At 42.6% G+C, this 25,306-nt stretch overlaps 1 protein-coding gene across 1 annotated transcript in view; it reads right to left on the reverse strand.

Moving 5' to 3' along the window:
• CHD6 (chromodomain helicase DNA binding protein 6) overlaps window positions 1-25,306 on the reverse strand; it is a 193,347-nt gene that overhangs the window by 57,922 nt on the left and 110,119 nt on the right. The window contains exons 15-18 of the mRNA XM_008698095.2: window positions 24,245-24,500; window positions 23,265-23,475; window positions 13,857-14,052; window positions 1,090-1,254 (exon numbers count right to left, since the gene is read on the reverse strand). Of these exons, the coding sequence (XP_008696317.1) occupies window positions 1,090-1,254; window positions 13,857-14,052; window positions 23,265-23,475; window positions 24,245-24,500 (828 nt within the window). The remainder of the gene's footprint in view (window positions 1-1,089; window positions 1,255-13,856; window positions 14,053-23,264; window positions 23,476-24,244; window positions 24,501-25,306) is intronic.

Here is a 25,306-nt window from a genome sequence, read left to right on the forward strand (position 1 = left end):
GAATAAAAGCCAGCACATGACCCAATGGCCCTAACATTCCTCAGGACATTGATTACTATCAAATGTCACAAGCCATTGAAACTATGCACCATTGAAGACGATATATTTAATGTTTTAGTTTGAGTCTGTATCTTTAAAAACCTCCAGATGTACTAAATGAGCTAAAGAATGATGACTTATTCATTATTAAATAAATACATGAGTATTGGAAATGATGTCATTTCTCAACTAAAGAAAGGATCCTGTGCCAAGTGTGATCTTCTCAACTGCTTGTTGAAAACAGGAAATGGGAGTTCAAAACACCCTTTCCTGGTTCTAATTAAGAATCTGGTTCTCTTTCTATCAATCACAAGAGGGAATTCCATGACTCCCAGCACTGGTAACTTGAAGTAGGATACTTAGCAACATATGCAGAGCTAAGCAGATATAGAACATCTGGACTGAAGACAACTCATTTACGAGGTTTTAATTCCCAACCTTTGATGCCCTGAGTCCAGAGATTAAGGAGATACTCTGGTTTGTTGGCCTATAATTTAAGACGATTTAGGAATCCTAGCTGCAATTTTTCATCCCTGTGGAGGGGGGAAAAGATTTTATTAACTGCCATATTGCAAGCTGCTAGTTTATTCATTCTTTTTTTCACTGACCATCATGCACGGAACATCTTTAATATGCCAACTACTGTTAAGGGCCATGGTGATACAGATAAAATAGGTTCCATTATACCCTCAGGAAGCTCAAAGTCTGGAGTACAAGATAAGGCATGGTGACAGCAGATACTTAGAGTGTTAAGATCTACTGACTTCTAACGGGCACTGTTAAAAACTCTGCTTACTGAAACACTGCTGCATGCTGGGCAATCCTACCCCATAACCGCGCCTACAGATTTCCTTTATGCATCTGTAAAAGGCAGAGACCTGACCCTGAATTATCCCTCTGCTGTGGGGAATGACTCAACGAAGACGTGCAACCTGACTCAATTTAGTGAAAGTCAATCTCAGAACAGCTTTCGGAAGGAAGACTCCAGAGAGGCCCAGGCTATGTGATGAGTGTTTCTTGGGGACCCTGGGCAGGTACTATCATACTCACTCCATTGGTGCTGCCCTTTCGGTTTATGTCCTGAAGAACAGCCTTGTCCAGGCCCAGCTTTAGGCTGGCCTTGTCAAACATTTCCCGCTCGTAGGAGTTCCGAGTAATGAGACGATACACCTTCACAGCCTTGCTCTGGCCTATCCGGTGACATCGGGCCTGAGCCTGGGAAGGAAGGTAGGTCATACACATCATATCATCATAGAATGGGGATTCTATGGAACAGGGAAATGCTTAAATTCCCAAGGAACAGGGAAATGCTTAAATACCATGTGGTGTGAGTGGCCAGCTCTCACAGTTGAGTGTCATGGGACCAATTTTGGAACAAAATTCACCCAGATGTTGGCTGCTCCTTCAAACTCACTCATTTCTTCACACCATTATTTATTGAGTGACTACCATATGCCAGGATAAAGTGATGAGAAGGTCATGGCTTCCTACCCTCCCCAGCTTGCGGTCTGAGAATAGGCACTCATTCCCAGGATGCTGTCCTGCTCTCTGGGCAAATGCCTCAGAGCTGGCAACACCACTTTTGCATTTTACTAGAAAGAAATTTCCACACATAGACTATAGTAGATTGCAAGATTTTTGCTTTCCTCCTCTCAGGGCTCTAGCCCACTAAGTATATATACTCGAATTATAGTGTTTTGAATACACAGTGGCAGGTAGGTTTCTTTTTCTTTCCCAGTGGTACGGTCAGAAAATCTGAAACTACTTTCTATGTAATACAGGATTGAGGAAATGGGTAAATATACTGAAGAAAACAGGAGTTGGGTTTTCACTGTTGAAGAAGGAAGTTACAAATCTATAAAGAAAAAAAACTAGAATAACTGTGGTATTAGAATGGATTTGGAAGTTTCAGTATTAACCTGTGGTTAGGTGTGTGCCTGTGTGAATACAAACATACACATACATACAGGTACAGAAACAGATACGAATGTATTCATATTTATAGGTTTATTATACATGTATATATATACCCATACAAATGAATGCATATTATGTATCTATGTGTATTTATATACTCTGTGTGAATGTATTCTAGCTATGTCCACTGAATGGGCCTAGAAGCAACGGGATCCCAGTAGCAAAGGCCATAACTCACTCTCAGATCTTGATTTCTAAATATATTCTCCATTAGGACAAAATCAAGGCATGTTAGAGAAATAGTTAATCCCAGGGCTGGGGGCAGAAAAAGTACAGAATGAGCCCCAAACAAATTATTATGCCACAACGTAAGGAAGTACGCAAAGAAGGATGGAGACATACCCAAATAACACTTCCAACTTGAAGAGGTCTACCACTGGCTATGTCCAGGATGATCTGAATATCAAAATAAATATAGTACTGGAATATAACCCACTGAATAAAAAAAAGAACCCATGAGTACACAATGACATGAATAAATGGGAGAAAAGAAGGAAAACTCTTTCTTATGGCAGAATAGAACATAGTAGAGTTCAAGTAACAAAGCTTAAAAATCACCCCTTTGCAACCATCACAGTGCTGGCTGATTCAGGCAAAAACAATCAAAGGAAACTAAAACCAGTGGGTGAGACTTTGTTGAGGAATAGGGTTTTTACTTACACAGTCTCAGAGTATCTCTCCAAAACTGCTTATTAATTTCAAAGGGAAAAACAGCAATTTTATAGTGGAGACATCTGGCAATTACCCCGTAACTAAGATATCCGAGTACCTATTATCACACAAATAGACATCATGTTTCTCCTGATGTGATATACTGAGAAGGATATATCACTTCACTGGTATTACTAAGCCTGAATCCAATCCTGAGGAAGTACAAACACAGACTGAGGGATAATCTGTATAACTGGCCTGTACTCCTTAAAAACACAAGGTCATAAAAGAAAAAGTAAGACTGAGGAACTCTTCTGACTCAAGAAGACTGAAGAGGTATGGGCAGTAAGGTGATGGGTGCTCCTGGACTGGATGGATTTTAGACCAGGGAAAGAGCGGCTATAAAGGATGCTGAAATAAATGATAAATCTGAATATGGACTGTGGATTGAAGACCGTTTTCGTATGTCCTGATTCTGAGAACTAAACTGTGGTTATAGAAGAGAATGTTCTTGCACTTAGGAAATACACACTAAAGAACTTGGGGGCAACTTACTCTAAAATGGTTTAGACAAAAAAATGGTGTGTGCACACATGTGTCTAAGTCTATGTATGTACTCAGAGAGGTAGGGGAGCTAGAAGGAAAAATGATAAAGTAAATGGGGCAAAATGTAAAGAGTTGGTCAATCTGGAAAAAGGCTATACTGGAATTGCAAACTGAAAATTATATCAAAATGAAAATGTCAAAAATATTAAATACAAACATTTGAAATAATTTCTCCCTTGGGGCTACGCTGTCCAGTTGATATACAGCTAGATTCAATGGTTTCATTTCGCGTCTGCATTTTTAGGGATTGATTCTTTTCCCCACACATTAATTTAACCATAATGAAGGGAGAAAACCAAACCAAGTTAACTTTGGAAAATGGTATTCTGATTATATACTGCAAGACTAATGATGAACAAACAAAAAACCAACCCACTACTACAGTCCAATATTATATGCTGGTAAATTTATTTATGTTTTATAGAATATGGGTTAGGAATTCTGCAGCGACTTTATGTACATACTAGGATTGAACAAATGAGTAAATATACTGTATTATCATGAGACTGAAACTTCTCACAGCCAGAGAAAGGAGTTAAAAAGAAGGAAGAGGGGAAGGCTGGAGTGAATCCTGTGTTGTTGGACTGGAATCAGCAACTCACTGTGGGTGGACAGATAGGGGAAACAGACGTGCGGTATGAGTGCTTGTGTCAAGTACACAGACATACATACATTTCCTAGCTCTATCTGCTCAGAGGGTCTACGAGTCATAATATTCTAGCAGCAATGAGCACTCCCAGCAGCCAGATCTTGGTGGCTAAATGTCATTTTTTTTTTTAAAGATTTATTTATTTGAGAGCGAGCAAGCGAGCAGGGTGAAGGAGACAAGCAGACTCTCTGCTCTGCTGAGCGGGACACTCACCCCGACGTGGGGCTCGATCCCAGGACCCCGAGATCATGACCGGAGTCGGACACTTAACTGACTGAGCCACCCAGGCACCCCTAAATGCCATTCTTGAATGAAAGGAACCAAGGATCCTTGGAAGAACTGTCAATTCTATGGCTGTGGCAGGAAAAATGCAACATGAACCTGAACATCTCGTGGTGCTAGAAAGGAACTGCTTAAAAACTGCTGGGAGCATGTCAAACCGAAGGAGCCAACCCGAAAGACCTCCTAATGACCAAGTATGAACAACAAAATAAATAATGAGAGTAAGAGATTATAACTCATAAATAAAACGAGTCCATACTGGTATAAAGAAATAAATGGGGAAAAAGAAGCTGTTCTCTATAGTAGAATTCCAATTAATAAGTGTAAAGGAAATGACTGAAATAGAAAATTACGAGGAGCTAAACCCCACAGTACTAATCGTTTGAAGGCAAGAACCACTAATGGATGCTAAAATTAACAGGCGAAAGTATGGTGAGAAACAGGATATTTATAGAGTCTCAAGATATCTCCTCCCAAGATACTGATGGAGTTTAAAGGTAAAAATAAAATAGTTACTTTACAGTGAAGAAATCTGGCAGACACCACCTTGACCAAGAAATCAAGGTTAACATCACAAGCAATAAAGTTTATTAACCCATGTACCTCCTGAAATGATGCACTGAGGAGGACATAACATCACTTCTATGATATTCTTGCTGAAAATGCATAACCTCAAATCTGATCATGAGAAAACATCAGGCAGACACAAACTGAAAGACAGCTAGCTGGTCAGTACCCTTCAAAAGTGTCAACGTCATGAAAAATACGGAAGGACAGGCTCTGCCGCAAACTGAATGAGGCTTAGGAGTCAGGATTTCTAAAGGAATATGAGAACGTGCATTGGATCCCCGACCAGAAAAAGAACATTTGTAGGAAACTGAAGGAATATGAATATGGTCTACAGATTATCGTGTCAATGTTAATGTTCTGGTTTCAATAATTAGACTATGGTTATATGAAATGTTAGGTGAAGGGGCCTAAAACTCTGCAATATTCTGCAACTTTTTTAAAGTTTAAAATGATTTCAGAATAAAAAGTTTTTAGCATTCTTTTTTTTTTTTTTTTAAAGTAGGCTCCACACCCAGCATGGAGCTCAACACGGGGTCTGAACTCACTACCCTGAGATCAAGACCTGAGCTGAGATCAAGAGTCAGATGCTCAAGTGACTGAACCACCCAGGCATTCCAGGGAATAAAAAGTTTTTAAAAATTAATTTTATTTTATAATGTTATAAAATACTGAGGGTGGTTCCATGGTCAAATATACAAAAAGGCATGTTTGAAAAAAGCAGCTTTTATCCCTGTCACTTCCATCCTGTTTCCTCACTCCCCCTATAGGTAACAATTTAAAAATAAAGTGTTTTTTGTTTGTTTTATCTTTCATCTGGGGGGCAGGGCAGGAAGAGACAAGACACACACACATAGTTTTTTTAAGATAAATGCTAACATACTATACACACTTTTTCCCCCTTATCCTTTTCCCCCCCACCCAACAATACACTCAAGAGACGACTCTGTAGCAGTATATAGAGACATTCCTCGTTCTGTATCAAAGTTGAAAATACCACGGCTTAGTCAGTCAGTCTCAGTCTTCTACCGCTAGACGGCTAAGCTGCTGAGCCTCTGGCTATTACAATTAGTTGCCACATCTCCTTTTATTATCTTTAGTGGCAGAAGATTTATGAGAAGAAGATTTGATGGATAACTGGTAAACAAAGGAAGTGATCAAGGTAACTAATATGGTTTATGGAACCTATAAAGCATTATTAATATGTGGCTATAAGTACTGACACTGATTTTCTTTCTCTGGCTCATCTGACGTTGAAGGTAAATTACAAGAGGGAGTTTAAGACATGTTCTCAGCAAAGGTCCAATACAGGAGCACTGCAGACACCGCTAAATACCTTCCTGGTATCCACATTCCCCTTATCCCTCACTCCCAGAACCCTGATACTTGTAGAGGGCAGCCATCTGTCCACGTGAAACCATCTCCAGCCTCCCAGGGATGACGAGGGAATACAGTCTGGACAGGGAGATGCAGCAGAAGTCTACTGGGGATATCTGGAAAAGTTCTGCTCTCCTGAGAAACACATTATACCTTCCTTCCTTATCTTTCCCGCCTGGGGTCTGAAGTATTGGTTTTGGAACAAAGAGGATATAAATCACATTCCCTGAGGATGGTGGAGCAGAAAGACAGAAGGAATCTGGGGCTCTGACGACACCATAAAGGCACCTCACCTTGGACTACCCATCTCCAGACTTCCCGTTAATGGAGAAAAGCAAGCCTGTTTCGGGGGGTGGGGGCGGGGACACTGTCACAAGCAGCTAAATGACACCAGAAGACAGAGGTATGCTCTCCCAAGATGACTTAACCTGAAAGATAACAGGATGAGTCCTGTCACACTTAAGATACGCAGCCTTTTACAATTAAATCTCAACGACAGTCCTTATTTCCCTAATCAGAACTCATACACAAAACAACATGGTAAATGGAGAACAGCTGAGAACTAGGGCAGCGACCCGGAGGAAGTCCAAACAAGACCCTCAGCAAAGGCGTAAATACAGAACCTCTAGAGCAGGCCCCAAGGAGGGGGCGGGGAGCACCATGGGAAAATTCTAGAGCTCTCATGCTCACAGGATGTGCAGGCTCAGGGCTTGCTTTTTACTTTTTAATACATTTGAGGTGAACAAAGACAGGCCTACAAGAAACAAGCAGTGACGTTCAGAAAATCAGAAACAAACAAACAACCAGGCACAGATCCCAGTGGCTGCGATGGGAAGAAGTCCCGGGGAGCAGCTTAACTGAACAACAGTGACAGATTTCAAATTGATACCAGCCCTCGATTTAACTATTGTCAGTTTCAAATCCAGAATTTGGCACAACCTTGTACCACATCTTTACAATCACGTAAAAATTAAATAGCTGGTACAAAGAACCACGCAAAATGTTGACTCCTCTCTTGACCCTTATCTACTTTTTCAATTCATTACCTACATTTTAAAAGTACGTTTTCTTTAATGCTTTACAATGCTACTTGCTCCTCAGTGAAAATCGGCATCTCAGAGAAGACAGAAACAACTGCCTCTGGTCGTACTTGAGCCCGACCCCATCTAGTGTGCTGGTATAGCTTCCCAACCCACTTTCCTTGCCCGAATATTGTATTTCAGGTCCAGCAATTTTACATCCCTTCTGGCACTCTAAAAGTCTGCATCCGCCGGCCAACTACTTGTGCAAAAGAGGACTCACGGGCTCTCCCTGCAGCAGGAATCAGGATGTGCTGGAGGCTGCCCTCCTGTAACCATCTCCTTTGCAGCCCTGGTTTGGAATAGGAAGTTTCTGGGCTCCAAATGTGTTCCTTTGGGAAAGGTCTCATCCCCTCTCAAAATGTAAACATTTTTGGGAAATAGCACAGATACCCGCACACTCTCTTTCTGCCGTGTGACTGAACTTATTACCCAAACCAAAAGTCCTGAGTACTCTTGTCTCCCCAGGGCCTGGCTTGCTATCTAGGGCTCAAGAAATGTGTCAGTAAGTCAATCAAGAGCTGGCTGAGTACAGGAAGGAGAGAAGAGTTAGTAGCATGGAAAAAGGGTGCTTTGGGGCAGTGAAAAAAGAAGTGGAGAGTGAAAAGGAGAGGATGCTGGAAGGAGAGGAAGGAGTGTACTCAAAAACCGGACTCACTTTGCTTGTGGCTGATGCTGTACAGTAGGGGCCCATTCCAGCTGCCTCGGCGCCACCTATGCTCACTCCCACCTCGTGTTCTCTTGGTCTGGAACATTCTTCCTTCTGATCTCAGATTTGAGATCCTGCCCCTCACTTAGGTGATATCACCTTCTTCAAGAAGCCTTCTTAGACCACATTCTAGGACAGGACACCAACAGCCACCATTCTTATCCTCTGAGTTTGTTTAACTTCTTTGGAACTAGGATGTGATCTGCAACTACCTCATTCAGTTTTCCTTGTCAGCCCACTAAAATGCAAGCTCTATGAGAGCACGGACCACCAGTCTTGCTGACTGCTGTGTCTCCAGCCCTTTGAACAGCTCCTGGCACGTCCCAGTGTTCAGTGAATACTGAGTGAATAGACCATGTAATGGAACATTCACAAATTTCTAACTTTCTTCCAGCAAAGAAAAGTAAAGCCAGTGGAGTCTACCCTCCGAGGTCTGGGCCTACATATTGTCAACAGAGTTGGTGCCAGCAATGCGTGGCAGTGGAGGAAGAAGCCAAGGGGACCACCACCTCTCCTTTCTTGGAGCAGTGCGTCAGGCCCCCGGGAATGGACCATGGAAAGGGCTCCGGCTCCTCAGGCTGGGTTCCCTCTCCCTTCCCAAATGCTGTAGACGTGCAGCAGCTGTCGCATTCCCCTGTGGCTGTGCCCTCTGCCAGCAGCCCTGCTCCCATGCTTTCTGAACCCTCACTCCAGCGACCTTATCAACAGGAGGGACAAGGAACCGTGTGGCCTTACCGCGGTGACCCCTAGCCCTGTCTGACCCTCAGGAACTCTGGCCCGGAAGAGCAAAAGGCTCCCCGGGGAGCATCTGAGGTGTCACAGGGCAATGAGAAAGCAAGGCGCTGGTGGCCTCTGTGAGGGGGCGCGTGGTACCCTGCTACCTGTTTCTGCCCTCAGAGCTAGCAGCACAGCTGGCTTCCTGCAAACCAGAAGAAAAGAAGCGCAGTTTTCACTGCTCATTTCCATTCTCAGGCTACTGACAATACCTTTTGCCATTTCTTACCCTCGGTGCTCTGGAAAACCTGATGTACCAGGACTGGGGCCCACAGCTGTGCCTCCCGAATGAAGGTAAGAAAGGGTGGCTTTACACTCTCGATTTTCTTATACACACTGAAGCTAACACAGACACATTCAAGGTACTGAGAGAGGATGTGGCATTTACCTGATACCTCTAGGTAAGCTGTGCCTGTTCAAGGGACCTTGAGTTGGTCTGCCTCCGAGACAGGTGCGGTCCTTTGGTGCCACTTCATTCTCTAACCCTAAGTAGTGCCTGGTCCCTATCCTGGGTCCTAATGAACCTCACTGTTCTGGAAGCAGGAGCAAGGGAGCTTTGGGAGGGAAGTGCTGCCAGGCTCACAGAGTAGAGACTAGAGCAAGAGTCCTAGCTCCCCATCCTCATGCTTCCAGAGGGAGTGTCTGCTCTCTACCCTCCTCTTCGTCCGTATTCCAAACGGAGGAGACTGTCTGATCAGTGAAACCTAACCTGAGCTCCTGTAGACTCGCCCCTTCCCCTCCTCTGTTCAGGAGCACAGAGTCTCTTCTATTACTGGCAGCCCTGCTGGGGCAGCCTCTGCTCCGCAGACGACTGTTCTCTGTGGGTAAGGTCAACCATGGGATGAGGGTGTGTAAGTACAGGAGTCTGAGGGAGCCTAATTCTGGCTATAGGTCAAGCTGTGTCATCTAATCCACCTTCACGATCTAGTAAAGCTTGCTTTTTTTTTTTTTTTAAGTATTTATTTATTTATTTATTTAAGAGAGAGAGGAGGAGGGAGAGAGAGAATCTCACGCAGACTCTGCACTGAGCATGGAGCCCGATGCAGGGCTCGATCAATCGATCTCACTACCCTAAGATCACGACCTGAACCGAAATCAAGAGTCAGACGCTTAACCGACTGAGCCACCCAGGCACCCCTAACGCTCATCTTTTGATCCTCCATTGTACTTCTGTGTCTGTTTCTTAATTGGTTCAGATCAGACATGGGAGAGGGATAGAATCTGCTGGAGTCCTCAGGCTCTAACAAGACCAAGGAAAACAGCATATGATACCTCATGTCATTTGTTTTATAAAGACCTAGATTTAAAAAAACATCTCTAGTGATTCCTAAGCCCAATTCTATCCCCAAAGCATAGAAAATCCCAGCCACATGATCAGAAGAAAACGATGAATGAGTGTTTAATAATAACAACAACAATAATAATATAATGATGATGAAAAAGCACCAGAAAAATAATAGTGCACTCCGACTTTCAGCCGACTTCTCAGAGAAGGAGCTATGTTCTCCAACTATGGAAGCTGGTTTGTCCCTGCCTCAGGGACTCAGGCCTACTTAGCTGAGCCCAGCCTCCCCTAATCAGGTTGGTTTCACTTTCAAGGCTCTGAGAGGGTCTGCCTTCAATCAGTCAAGAAACAGCTTCCCAGCATTGGCACTGCTTTCCCATGCTGGCCTGCCTGGGGATAACCATGGATTGCACCAGATCTTTCCAGACTATTTGAGACCAGAGGGAACACTCACATTTTCTACCATCTGAACTCAGACCTCTGAAGCCATGCTGAAATCCCACTAGGATAGGGCGTAAGACCCTGTCCATAATGAGATTCTTTTTTCTGTGGCCCTGATATTTACATCAGGGAGAACACATCTCAATCCACACACAGATAAATGTTCTGTGCCAAGGCCATCTTCCAAAAGAAATACAATCATGTTCTATCAGAGCAGGAATTGTGATTCTTCAATAACCATAAAGAACTACAGATGATTGAAAGCTTTCACTCATTTTACAAAAAATATTAGATTACGTATATATGTGTGAACGAGTATGTGTAAGTTAACATGGTGTAACTAGCAAGGATAGTACCAGGGAAAATTCTGGTTAAGTTTTCTACTGTTAGGGTTAGGAATGCATTTCACCGATGTTCACAGCTGAACTTAGCTGTAGTCCTGGGAACCACACGATGGTCTCAGGGTCCCAGTGTCCAGACTCTCCCCCACATTGTATTTATGGCACACAGCATGGGTCATGTGGCAGGGAGAGCTTCTGTACCGAGTGTGCACTGCTCCGTGGGCAGCCTGCAGCCCTCACGCTCCTCCCCACACCAAGCAAGTACACAACCTTGCTCCATCTCTGTGGGCCACTCAGAACTACACTTTCCTTCCTCTGTCATGTCTTCTTACAGCCCACCAATCCCACTCCCCAATAACACTGCACTGATCTGATTTCCTTGCCCTAACACTACTCTTCTTCCCTTTCTACCCAGTCTGGCTGACATTTCAAAAAATAAAGGACAGTTCCCTCTAAGCTTCAAAACTTTTACATAAAAACAACAACAACAACAACAACAACAACAACAGATCTAGAAGACACAGTGGCCAATCTGGGGGCCCACGAGTTGAGGAATTTTCACTCTAACTTGGACCTGGGACTGCCACTGCTGCTGCCGCCCTCACTCATTTACCTTCTGCTACATTCCTGGTTCAGGTTCCCACCCTGGATGGCCCGGAGTGCTGGTGGTCCTTATTTCTCCACTGAGCCTGAGTATTACAGCAAGTTCACAAACTGACTCAGCAGACTAAAAGTTTCACATGGTCCAATTTCCCTTTGACTTTGCTGCTATTCCTTTCATTCATCTCTTGCCAGCTCCCCAGCAGTGGACATTAAAAACAGCTTCTCCAAAGCTTCTCCCTTCTCGCTGGACCCCAATTCCAGACAGCCCCACCCACCCTCTCTGGCTGCTATGCATACAAATCAATCACCTCAGATGACTTCACCTTCCCCACCAGGCTCCACCACTCTTATTCTTGCTAGTTCCATCTCTTGGTATCAGCACCTATTCGCAATTGGTCATGTCCAGGATTTCACCTAGAAGCATGGTGATCCCCAAATCCTTGTCTTGACCATGACCTGCCTCCAAATGCCAGCCTCATGCTTCCAATTTCCCTCCTGGAAATTCCTCCAGACATGCCTCGCCATCCATGGGCTCAAACTGGCCACCTAATTTTGGCTTCTTATACCATCATTCTCCCAGGTACCAAGGCTCATAGTCAGGTAAGCACTGCAAAGGAGCACAGAACTTCACAGTTGTCAAGGACTTAAGGGATCATCTGTATCAGGGTCAGCAAACTTCTGCTATGATAGTAAGTATTTTAGATGCTGTGGGCTATGGGCTCTGTTGTGATACTCAACTCTGCCACGGTAACATGACAGCACCGGAGATGGTATGTCTACAGATGGGTGTGGCTGTATTCCAATAAAACTACTTCAAGCCGACTAGCCAGCCAACAGGCACCAGCTTCCCACCACCTGATTGTATCACTATCCTAATTACATTCTTGCTAGTTACTTAATCAAATATTAGTCTTTGCTTATTTTCTTTTTTCTTTTTTTAAAGATTTTATTTATTTATTTGACAGAGAGAGACAGCCAGCGAGAGAGGGAACACAAGCAGGGGGAGTGGGAGAGGAAGAAGCAGGCTCCCAGCAGAGAAGGCTGATGTGGGGCTCGATCCCAGAACTCTGGGATCACGCCCTGAGTCGAAGGCAGACGCTTAATGACTGAGCCACCCAGGCGCCCCTAGTCTTTGCTTATTTTCATGCCAGTGTCAAGCACATTATTCTTTTAAAAAGTGGTTATTCATTATATCTAGTAACTCACCTTTGACCCAAATATCCCTTCACCAGGAAAGAGGCCTGATGGGGAACTAGTCATGTCCACTGATTTTCTCTGAAGCTGGACGTTGAACACAGTGCCACGCAGTTTGTTTTACAAATGATTTTTCCCCCTGAATTCTGGCCAATTGTCACCAATTTAATAATTTAAAGTAGGCTATTTTTTCAACTAGCGGACTGCTTTCTTCAAACAAAATCTTATTTGGAAACTCATTAAATGAAAAAGGCAAAGCAGAATGACTGTGTGAAGTGGTGGGTCAGGCAGCAGCTCAAACGCCCACAGCTGAGCTCCCTTCCAGGCTTGCCGTCCCTTGCAGGGTCCCCTAAGGGGACCTCCTTCAGGTTTGTGACACAGCAGCCTCTAAACTTCTTTTATCCATCACCTGTATCATGAAAAAGGTTTTGAGCTACCCAGCACCCTCCCCACTACATACTCACAATCCTGGTATTGGCAAATATCCCACGATACAATATATACTTAGGGTGAAGTTTATCGTTCATAAAACTGGATATAAATCTAGAAATGGTATTCTTGACAAGTCAGAATCTTTTTGGCTGACATATTGTCCAATGTGGCCAGAGTGCCATTGTTTTTATTTTGAAGGAGGGTAGATGGAACTGTTAGCTCTGTCATTTTCTTGTTTGTTTATGCTTAACCTTAAAACTGTATTAACTCCAATCTTTATAATAATGTTTGCAAGCCACCAAATATTTAATTTGGCTAAAACTAAAAAAAATGTCAGCAAATTCACTCGATTGGACATGTACAAACTCGAATATGCAGCATTAAGTCGAGAGCAAATGAACTAGGGGGAGGGTGCCTGTCCCCTTGGCCACACAATGGAATTCTGGGTTATCTGTCTCCTTTACTATACATGACATATGACCATCTAAGAAACCAACCAGTGAAAATGCCTGAATCACTCTGTATTATCAAAAATTAGAGAACTAGTAAAGCTTAATATTTTTCTTTATGTTGGATAACAAAAATGAACAATACTTCTAGTCTATATTTGGAGGCCACCACTGTGAAAAACCATTCGGTTTAAAGCAAAAAGAAAGAACCAGTCCCTGATTAGTGGGAAAGGCCGACATTGACTTTTCATTCAGTTGACTCCTGCCCGAGGCCCTAAGCCTGCCATCCAGCTGACAGCACAGCACGAGCAGGGCAGACACCCTACAGCAAGCCGGGCCCCTCCGTGATGTTCTCAGACGCAGGGGCAGCTAAGGCAAACAGCAATCATCCTAGTGGTTACCTGCAAGTCATTTTGTGGGTTCCAGTCTGAATCAAATATGATGCAGGTATCGGCGGCTGTGAGATTGATGCCCAGGCCTCCCGCTCTGGTGCACAGAAGAAAGACAAAGCGGTCTGAGTCTGGCTTACAGAACCGGTCGATGGCTGCCTGGCGCAGGTTTCCCCGTACTCGCCCATCAATTCGCTCATAGGTGTATCTGAGGGGACCCAAACGAACGAAAGCCCAGGTGTTAATCATACTTCAATGGAGAGCAGCAAACAACGCAGGAAGCTGTTGACCCGCGGTCTTACATCCCTCACTTCTAAATCTGGACCAACCGAGAGCAGTCTGTGAGGAGTCCCTCCCATCCACATAGGCAGCAGGGCAGACGCCTAAGACTGCACTGCAAAACGTACCCCCCAAAACAAGCAAGCAAAAACCAAACCAAAACAAAAATATCAGCCACGAACTAAGGACCAGAAGAATTGTAAACATAAAATATCAACCCCCACAGCCTGAGCAACTTATTCTCCAGTATTTCCCCGTTTTTACTTGCACTGAACCTAATCATAAGACCAGGAAAAGCAAGGGCCTCAAACGTCTACTTAAAGTAGTGCTCTTAATGAGGAGCCAAGGTTCAAATCAGTGTGCAGCTGCTCTGGGGAACCTGAAAATGGTAAGCAGACCGTACCGACAGGCAGTCCTTGTGTGCCTGTGCTGGTCATTTCCGGCCTATCCGTTCTCCCCGGCAGCCCGCCGCCACGCACGGAAACCACAGGAAGGTTTCTGAGCTGTGTCGGGGGCAGGGGGACCACAACTGAGGACTTTTGAGAGGGAAATAAAATGGGGAAGTGAAGCTATCGTAAGAAGGCACATACCTGTGTGGAAACAAGGGCGAAAAGCACAGTGGGGGAGAGGGTAAAAGGAAGAAAAATTAAATTAAAACTGCTGTGGGAGCGTGTTACTATCTGTCCATTCAATTAAAGTACACAGAAGGTATCTTTATGATGGAATCATGTGGTTAATACAGAATTAACATAGGGTAGCAATGGGGACAGCTGCTGACATCTTACTCTTTCCTTATTTACCCTAACAATAATAAATTCACAAGGGGATGTTACCCTGGGCCCAATTCTAACCACCAAGCAGGAACTGGCTGGTAAAGTAGAATTAAAAGGAACCTTGTGACAAAAGGACCAAGTCGTCCTGGACCCAACAACAGCCAAGAACATGGATTCTGACAAAAACCTTATCAGTAGCCCACAGTTTGGGAAATCAGATCTTTAAAACTTCAGAAAAATAACTGGTAAGAGAATAAGGATAGACACTCTAGGGGTAGATGACTCTGTGTGGGAATGGCTCTAGAAAACGGAGTGTGGCAATATAATCCTGACTTCCTTGAAGAAAAGGAAAATCCACGTAAAGAAACCATCCAAGAAAGTAACATGTAGAGAAACCAGACCAACTCAGGCTCAAAAGAGACACATACAAAGCAAAAAACCAAGTCTGAAAACACTGTCTTCCTTTTACAAAGCTACAGTGCATCAACACCTGGAATTACAGGTGTACATTTTCCCTTTTTCTTCTTTTTTAATGTAAGAAACTTAAGCATACTATGTGGGACTACAGTAGCAAATAAAGCAGGAAGTGGTGACTCAGAAAGGCAGACTAGGATGAGCTCGTGTCCTAAGATGAAAGTGAAGGGCTGTATGTCTGGATTCTATAAAACCAGAAGGCAGTTAGATATAATGGTCATTATCATTAATAATAGCCACAGCAGTAATATTAGCAGCAAGCTCTTCGGCACCAAGCTCTGGGCCAGGCGCTGTGATACACGCTTGATATGCACCATCACAGTTACGTCTCATGATAATCCTAAGGGCTGGTTTTACTGTCATCCCCATTGTACATTTGAGGAAACTTCAAAAACAAAAACAAACCCCCACAAGAAAACTAACTTGCTCAGTCACTGAGCAGGTGAGTTGAACTGAGACCCACTTGACTCAAAGTCCACATTCTTAACCAGTTTGCTGTATGGCCTACATATTGCAGCCTACACTTCAATGCAGGAGGATGAAAAGACTGCCCTAAAAACTTAAAATAGAAAATTAAAGATAAATAAGAGACACCGGTAAATTTAGGAAGCTGATAACTCTAGTGGAAGCTGGCAGGAACTCTAGGCACTGACATGGTTTTGGTAAACCAGTGCACTCAGATCTGTACTGGGTACTCAGAAGTCTGGACATGTGGGTGAGGGGATGGACGAAGCACAGGATTTGGAGTCAGGGGACAAGGTAGAGATTCAATTAAACAGGAGCTGCCAACACCCCCATCGCCACATATGTGAACAATTAATGCTGAAGGCACAGAGGACACCCCAGCCATCAGAGACGAGCTGGATGCCCATGGACTGAGGGAGGCAGGGAATCCACACAGCTTTAAGGACGAGGAGAGATCAATAAATGCGATGCGAGAGCTCAACTGTCACCCATGGAAAAAATTCCCATTCAATCGTAGTATTTTGCCAGCTATGATACAACAACAGTTTTAGAAATTGTGCAGGATGACTGGGACACTAATTCTCACTTCTGTTGTTCAGTTTTGAGGGAGTGCTCTCAACACAAAACTAAAGATCCATCCCATTATGTGAGTTCTTTTAAACTGTTCCTCACCCCCTCTCTTCTGAGCCAGATCCCTTGGCTATGCCCTCACCCCTGTACGAGAATATGGCATGAAATTAAACGGGAACAAAACCAAACTGACAGCTGGAGAGGCAACGAGGCTGGAGAACAAAGAAAATCTTGAGGACTAGTAAGTCTGAATGAAGAAATCAGACATCAAAAAATTTTCCACACCACACATCAGTGCAGCAATTAACCCTCTACGTCAACTATATTTTGAACAAAGTCCCTAGGAGTTTATGTGGCTCATCAAACTGTAATTCTCAGTCACTGTCAAATTTCAACAAGAAGCAGGTGGCAGTCTGGAAAACCTGTGTGCTTTGTTTTAGGGAGGGGGGCGGTGGCGCGTTTTTGGCACAACAGGAAGTGCTGACCTCAGAAGGCCTGAAGGGAAATGAAAAGCTTTCTCATCTCTCAGCAATAACTAGCTGGAAAACGTAAAGAATTAAACAAATAAAATCCCATTCACAATAGCCATACACATACAGAATACTTAGGAATAGGCTCAGAGTCAGACATATGCAGGACTCGGCAACATGACTCCAGGTGCCATGTTGGCTGGTTCACCATGACCCTAACACCTACAACGTTCTAGCACAAGGCAGGTACTTCATAAATATTTACTAAATCAGCAGTGTATATAAAAGACCTGAATACGTGCAGTCAGTATCAGGTTCTCCAGTTTTACAAAGATATCAGTCCTGTCCTACTAAATGTGTAAAAGCCAATCAAAATCCCAACAAATGGATATATATGCATAAATACAAATATGCATAGGTGTGTATACACATACACTTATATGGATATATATTTTTACTGTAGTCAGGGACAGATTAAAAAAGAACAATTCTGAAGTTTATCCACAATAATACATGAGCAAAGGAATAGAAATACTGATCAAAAGAATACGAAAGGTAAACACATACCAGCATAGATAATAAGTATATTTTATGGACAATGTTTTATTTGAATGGAGGAAAAGATGTACTATTTAATAAACAAAAAATTAGACACCTTTGGAAATAAATTAGATCACCATTATATGCCATTTACCAAAATTACAGAAAGACTAAAGATTCAAATGTAAAATTAAAAAAAAAAAAATCAAAAAAATCCAGTTAAAGATTCTCAGGTGAGAAATAACCTAACTCAAGGGATGCTTGGCTGGCTCAGTCGGTTAAGCATCTGACTCTTGATCTCAGGGTCGTGAGTTCAAGCCCCGTGTGGGGCTCACATGGAGCCCACTCTAGAAAAAGGAAGAAAAGAGAAAAGAAGAGAACGAAAAAGAAAAAGAATTCAATACTGCAGAATATCCAAAGGGATGAGGCATTGGTGGCACCAGGTAACCCTGAAAATGGGGATGCACAGAGTCTAAAACAGAGGAACGGGTTGGCTATCTGGGAAAGTGTCAGCCTATAGATCACCCGCCCCAGCCTTGACGAGGGTAAAAGGGAAGACCTGCACTGTGATCTACCCCAGGAGATACGAACCACAGTTATTTCTCTCCAGCCCTTCTCCACAATCGATTCCCAGTACAATCAAGTTCCCAACCCCTAGGCACAAGAGAGGAAGAGAGACACCCTGAAATATAGACACAGGACGTTCCCCAGCTCAATGGATAATGTTCACACACAGGAGGAAAGCCTCTGACTTGAGTCACAGGGGCTCTGCTTCTAGTACGGAGTGGGAAGGTCCTCACACACCAACCCTCTAGCAAGCAACAACCACAAAATGGACAAAACACAAAAAAACAAAACAAAAACCCACGAATGAAGAGAAAAACCAATCTGAGGGCACTGGAGAGTTGAGGAAAGAAGGCAGATTTTGGAGAGGAACAGAAATTTGCAGTTCTGGCCAGAGGGGAAGCCACCGCCATGGCGACAGGGGTATAGAGCAGCTACAGATCTGACAAGAAGACACTGTCTTTAGGACCAGAAGCACCACAGGAAGGAGTCTGGGACAACCAGGACTGCCAGAGGGTGAGAAGGGATCCATAGAAAGTAGAGACACGGAGACAGTGAACCCCAAACTCCGGCTATAGACTACTGACGACTTCCTGACCTCTCCAATTCACACACACTTGGGGAGACTGAAGGCAGCCTCAGCTCAGCCCGGAGCTGTTGCTGACCAGACACTGACAGGAAGTGCATTCTGAGTCTCACCTAGTTAACTGCCTCCAAATGAAACTTGCCATCTTCACAGCCACAGAACAGAATCCTGATCTCCACAACAAAATACAATGTTCAGGGGAAACCCCAAAATTATGCAACAAAATTGTGTGAAGAAACAGGAGAAATGTGACCCATTATTAAGGGAAAAGACAATCAACAGGTGTCACATCTAAAATGTTATAATTAGAGCAGCTATTATAATTATGCTCAGTGAAGGAATGTATGTAATAAAGAAAAGACAGGAAATCACAGCAAAGGAACACAAAAGTAAGAATCACATGGATAGCTTAGAACTAGAATACATTCTCTAAAATATGGAAAGCACTGAATGGGGTAATACGCACGGTGGAAATGACTGAGAAAAGAGTCAGAGTGCCGGAAGACAGATAAAACAGAAGATGAAAGAAAAAACACTGAAACAAATAAAAGAATAGAACCAATGGAAAGTGGAACAATACGAGAAGGTCAAACATACAGGTGATTGGAATCCCACAAAGAAACAAAAGAATGGGGCAAAAGGAAAAAAGAAACCGAAGGAATATTGACCAAGCACTTCAAAGTTGGACGAAAGATAAACACATACAAATTTAAGAGGCTCAGTGAAATCTGTACAGAATGAATGCCCCACATCACAGTAAACTGCTGAAAATCAAAAATTAAAATAAAATCTTAGTAAAACAACACACTACATACAGGGGAAAGAGGGACATAACTGACTGCAGACCTTCTTGTCAGAAACCACGGGGCCAGAACACAGTGGAGTAACATTTCAAAGTGCTGAAAGGAGAAAAAAGGCCAACCTAGAATTCTAACGTGAAAGGGATACAAGCAAACAAAAAGAAAAAAATCTGACTTGGAGAAAACAGACACTGTTGGAAGATTAAAAAAAAACCGAACACCTCTGTAATGATTCATCTCAGAAAGGCAGACAATGCACCTGTGAAACAACCAGGTGGATGCTACGAAAATTGAAAAATTAGAGAAGAAAATGTTCTGGGAAACTGCAAATATAATTATGTAATGAAAACCTAGGGGTTTAAGTGGGAGGACAGAGTACAAGAAAAAATTCCATCAGAGGGGTAGCAAAACAGTGAGATGGAAAGGAAAGAAAATCAGGTGACGGATCCAGAAGGTCTGACATATAAATAACAGGAGTTCCACAAAGAGAAAACAGAACAAAAGTTTTTAAATGGAACATAAAATACAAATTCCCCAGAACTGAAGAAACCCAGATTTCAGATGAGAAAGACCTGCTCAGTATCCAGTTCAATGGGTCCCATACAAAGGACAGTTCAGTGTTTAACTCCACGGCACTGGGACAAAGAGGATGAATCAAAGCTTCTGAACAGAAAAACATGTCACATACACAGACCAGGAAGCACAAGGGCTTTGAACTTCTAAGCACCAACCATGGAAGCTGGAAGACAGTGGACCAAACCCTCAAAATTCTGTGAGGAAGTTATTTCTAACCTAGAATCCCAAACCCAGCCAAACTGTTACTCAAAAATGAGAGCAGACTGAAAACATTCCATGGAGTGTCCACATTCACTCATCATCCACCCTTCCTCAGAAGCTCCCTGAAGTCGTCCATGGCATCCACCAAGATTTCATTCAAGAGGGAAGGGAAGACACCCGTCAGTGTGATGACGGCAGGGAGAGCACAGGTGGCGGCGTGGACCAGGGGAGAAGAGCACCTGGCCGGAGAGGGCAGCGTGGGCGGCCCCACCAGAGGCGGCCCTGAGCAGATGCCGCGGACATGCCTGACCATAACAAGAGAGAGACTGAGACAACCAGGGTACATTCGGGAGCTGAAATTGTAAGGAAACAGAAAAACAGGCAATCAAATACAAAGATAATTTTTAGTTTCCCTGAAACTAAAAAAGAAAAAAAAAATCATGTGAGAAAAAAAAATTGTGAACAGCATACTAGATGGCCGGGCTGTCGCTTAGCATTTGGGTAAATATGTGGCGGTGATGAGGGGCAATGAGAGAAGACAAATGAGCTCTTCCACAGTGGGAACAGGTAATACCTAAAACTAAAAATCATCAAGAAATGACAACTACTAATGTTACTGAAGTATAGCTATAAATACCCAAAGAAACAGCGCAGAAAGAGTTACAGTAATAGTTTCTGGGGCTGGGAAAACTGGGAATGGGTGGGAAGGGTGCTATCTGAAAGGCACTTTTTCGAAAGTCTAACAAAATAGTTTGGCTCTTTAAAATATGTGCGTGTATAACTTTGCTGGGAAAAAAAACTAAATTAAAAAGAGAAAAATAACAGGCCAGAAGAGCCCTGTTGGATACAGCTGGGGTGAAGAAACCATACAAAAAAAGTGTAAAGAAAATACTTAAGAATATTTATGTAAGTGTGTGTTTGAGAAATAGGGGAAGCCTTTTTAAGCCTATTAGTTTAAAGCATTTAACCTTAAATTTAAGCATAAATAAGCATCTAAGTTTATTGAAAGCTGTTTTGAGAATGAGTTTTGACTATTATAAAACTTGAAACTTCTAAAAATAAGATAAAAAAACAAAACCCATACCCATAAACAAAAAGTCAAAAACACCACTGGGGAAGTATTTATGCTATATTCTTAAGTAAACAAATCATTCTTATAATAAAAAGGCAAAGAGCAACAGAAAATGGAGGAAGAACAATGAATAAGCAGTTCAGGCACATAAAACTGGAAACAGCTAATATATATGGAAAATATTACTTTCATTCTTACTCGGAAATACAACTTTAAACAAGAGACCATAATTCTGGCTCACTGGATTAGCTAAAATTAAGTGGCAAAAACATTACTGGTCAGAGTACTGGGGTGGGGGTGGGGGAGCACTGATGAAAGGCATAAAAGTAACAATATCTTTCCAAAGGTGTTTTGGAAGTGAGTTATCAAGTGCTTTTAAAATTGTACATCAAAATTTATCCTAAGGAAGTAACTGGAAACATTCACAATAACCCTAAAGGCATAGCTACAGAGTTCCTTAAAATTCTGAAAAACTAGGAACAACCTATGAGACGGAGTATCATCAGAATTATGTTGTAGAAAAGGAGTAAAAAACAAAAACAAGATATAAAATAAAAAGGTGAACTACCAATTTAGAATGTAGAACATAAACAAATGGACAACAAAACTAAATGTCTGTATGCACAAAATGAAAAAGACAACCCCCCGAGTATGAGTGGGAGCGTGGAGGCAGTGGTGGGGTTACATATGCCTATATTTTCAAGAGAAATTTAATACTTAAATAATTTGAAAGCAAAATGAATAGATTAAGGATAAACAGCATAAAAGGGAGCTAAGTAGAGACATCTGTACTTAGTAAGAGTCTGTTAATTACATTGTTACTCATTTTGGGGGTTCTTTAACAAAAACAAACTGCAAACTAGTAGTTGTACGTATTTTGATGAGTCGGATAATGTATTTATAAGAAGCAAGTGTTCTGGCAATGAGTTCCTAATCTACAGTGACTTCATAAAATATGAAACTGCTTTAACTAGTTTTGATTCACTCATTATACCTTCCTCAAAGAAAAAAATAATATAAGTTTCAAGAATTCTCTACCTAAAGACCTCCATATAGGACTCTGAGAAAATCTTTTATTGTCTAATTTGATTTTGGAGAATTATTTATGCAACATTAAATGTCAGCATATCCCATAGTTGAATCTGTCACTTCCTTCAATATTCCTTGTATAAATTACATGTTACAATAGCAAACAGAATTTTCAAGGATCAGAATATTTAAGACAACTGTGATTCGCTGTGATTACTTTATGGAACCAAGGCTTTCCTTTAAACTTAGCAGTGCCTAAACTAATAGCTTCTATGACCTTGAAAAGTCTTTTACCATTGCATAAATTCTTAAAAACCCATTCATCATCTTTGGATCATTGATGTATCCCAGTGACTGGAAACATAAGGTCCACTGTATAAAGTAACAAATGCAGTGCCCACACAGAATTCAAACAACCCATGTAACGTGACACCACAGACTTGTCACCTGTGCCAGTGATGGAACTTAGGCTCTGGGAATTCTAGGAGTATGAATAAGAAAACAGAATGGAATGCCATCGCTAGTGTATCATAAAACCTTAGAGGGTTTGCTGAGGAAGGACGTAAAGTATCCCCAATTCATTTTTTGTAAGCTGTCAGCTTATACTCTTTAAGCAATTTGATATAGTGATGCTTTCCAGGATGTATTTCTCTCATCATTAAGGGAAAAAAAAAAGAAGGGAAAAAAAAAGCAAATGCACTGCTATCTTAACCTTCTCTACTGTTCTGAATTCTGTATCTTACAACTGAAGAGAATATAAATAAACATGTAGAATTTCCTTTTCAAGCAAAGCAAGGGCTCCACATTATAGCCTGTGAAATTCACTTGAGGCAGTTCAGATTGGGCCTACTTGGTCACAGGATTTGACTCTGAATTTCAGTCAGTCTTTAGGTGGAGATTACTTTTCTCCATGTTTGAATGCTTTGTTGTTGATAAAGCATAATTTTTAGATGAATCAAAAAGGTGCCCCCAAAATGACAGCCTGCAGCATCTGACGCGCAGCTCTGAGACAAGTTCTCACCTTCTCTGGATGAGGTAATCTTCCAGGATATCGAGACAGCGCACCATCTGGGAGAAGATGAGTACTTTGTGACCACCTGCAATCAGCTTAGGGAGCAGTTTATCAATCAGCACCAGCTTCCCCGCTGCTTGAATCATGGCCTGCAGCTGAAAGTCAGGGGCATCAGGGCTGTGGGTTTTTCGGAAATCTTCCAGAATTTTCTCCTCTGCCCCTGAAAAGAAATGGAACAAGACTATTCCTTGAACAAACTCTGAGGGTAAAAGCTGCTCTCTGCTCTACAGATCCTAAAAAAAAATGAAGTGAACCCCTAGATCCGACCAACAGTCCAGGGAGGCGATGCTGTGTGTGCACACCTGGTCTGTGCCATCAGCAGGGGGCTCTGCAGTGGCGGCAGGGCCACTGTGCAGAGAACACAGGTGCTCTGCTTTCCCGGGAAACCACCCCAAGTAAGAAAGAACTTTAGATACCAAGCTGCCTCATTCGAGTAAAGAAACCTCCACAGGAAGGTGACAAAAAGACACACCTCTTGACAACATAAAAACTAGCTACATTTTGATTTAAAATTTTATCAGAAGTTTTACTGTAAAAAAAGCTTCTGCATGTTCTCTGGTTAGTACGGTTAACTGTTAATTTACCTGCGGACTGCATCATGATCATTTACTCAGCTAAATAATACTACCCCGTTCCCAAGGGTATGATGTGGGCCAGACTGCAGGTGAATAAAGGGCAGCAGACTGATGAGTGCAGTCCGTCTTCTGATGGCAGAGAGTTGGCAGACAACTTAGCTCTGTGCACTCACTACTAGATGGCTTACCCAGATCCACCAACCTCTCTGAGCCTCAGTTTCATACATCAGAAAAAGGCGAGCACACATACATCCTACCATTTAATGGAACTCAATACATAGGACTGTTGGTTATCATTAGCTTTTGGCAGAGGCCCACGGCAGGCCTGAGTTGCTCCCTGCTTCCCCAACTCACCATTGATCAGGTAGGGATGGTTACAGCACTTTCTCAGCTCCATCATGGTGTTGATGAGATTGGGCATGTTGTGCTGATTTGCGCCCTTGGTCAGGAAGGAAAAGTTCTTCTCCAGAATGGCACGGTAGTACTTTTTCTGGATATTGGTCAGCTCTACTTCAATGATCGTCTCTTGTTTGGGAGCAAGGTTCTTTTCCACATCATCTTTTAGCCGCCGAAGCATCATGGGTTTTAGGATAGACTGCAGTTTCTTCACCTGTCCGGGGAAATGAGACCTGTTCATATCTGATTTTAATAGCTGATTACTGGGGTAGTCCAACCTTCACTACAGTCTCCTGAGCATCTGATCATAGTACTGTGGTAGTAGACTAAATGAAAGATCATGACTAATCCCTGAACATGGGGAGTTTATAATTGGACCTCAAGGAAAGAAGGGATCTGGTTTTAATTCCCAAGTAGTCACTGAGAACGTAGGTGGCAACCTTACAAGAGATAAAGAGAGAAAGATGTAAGAGACAGTACCTGCTCTCTAGGACAGTGAAAATAAATCCCTCTCGCTCTATCATGCACGCATGGTGCAGCAATGACCCGAGGACAACTTTAGCTATGTGAGGAGGGACAAGTGACACATTACAAAGGGGAGTCTTAGATGCTGAGAGAACAAAGTAAAAAGTAGAGGCAATCTGGGGATAGGTGAAATGTGTGAAGGGGGCTCAAAAGGGGTGAAAACTTCCAGTTACAAAATAAGTAAGTCCCGGGAATGTAATTTAGGCCATACTGACTACAGTTAATAATACTGTACATTTAAAAGCTGCTAAGAGAGGAGATCTTAAAAGTTCTCATCACCAGAGAAAAAAATCTGTAGCTCTGTATGTGACAGATGTTAATCAGACTTAGTATGGAGATCATTTCACAATATGTACCTACTATATGTGCATGGTATCATTATCATGCACACCTGAGACTATGTCAACCGTATCTCAGGTTTAAAAAAAAAAAAGTTGAGGGGCGCCTGGGTGGCTCAGTTGTTAAGCGTCTGCCTTCGGCTCAGGGCGTGATCCT

Source organism: Ursus maritimus, unplaced genomic scaffold (genome assembly GCF_017311325.1).
Source record: "Ursus maritimus isolate PB19 unplaced genomic scaffold, ASM1731132v1 scaffold_22, whole genome shotgun sequence".
Lineage (NCBI taxonomy): Eukaryota > Metazoa > Chordata > Mammalia > Carnivora > Ursidae > Ursus > Ursus maritimus.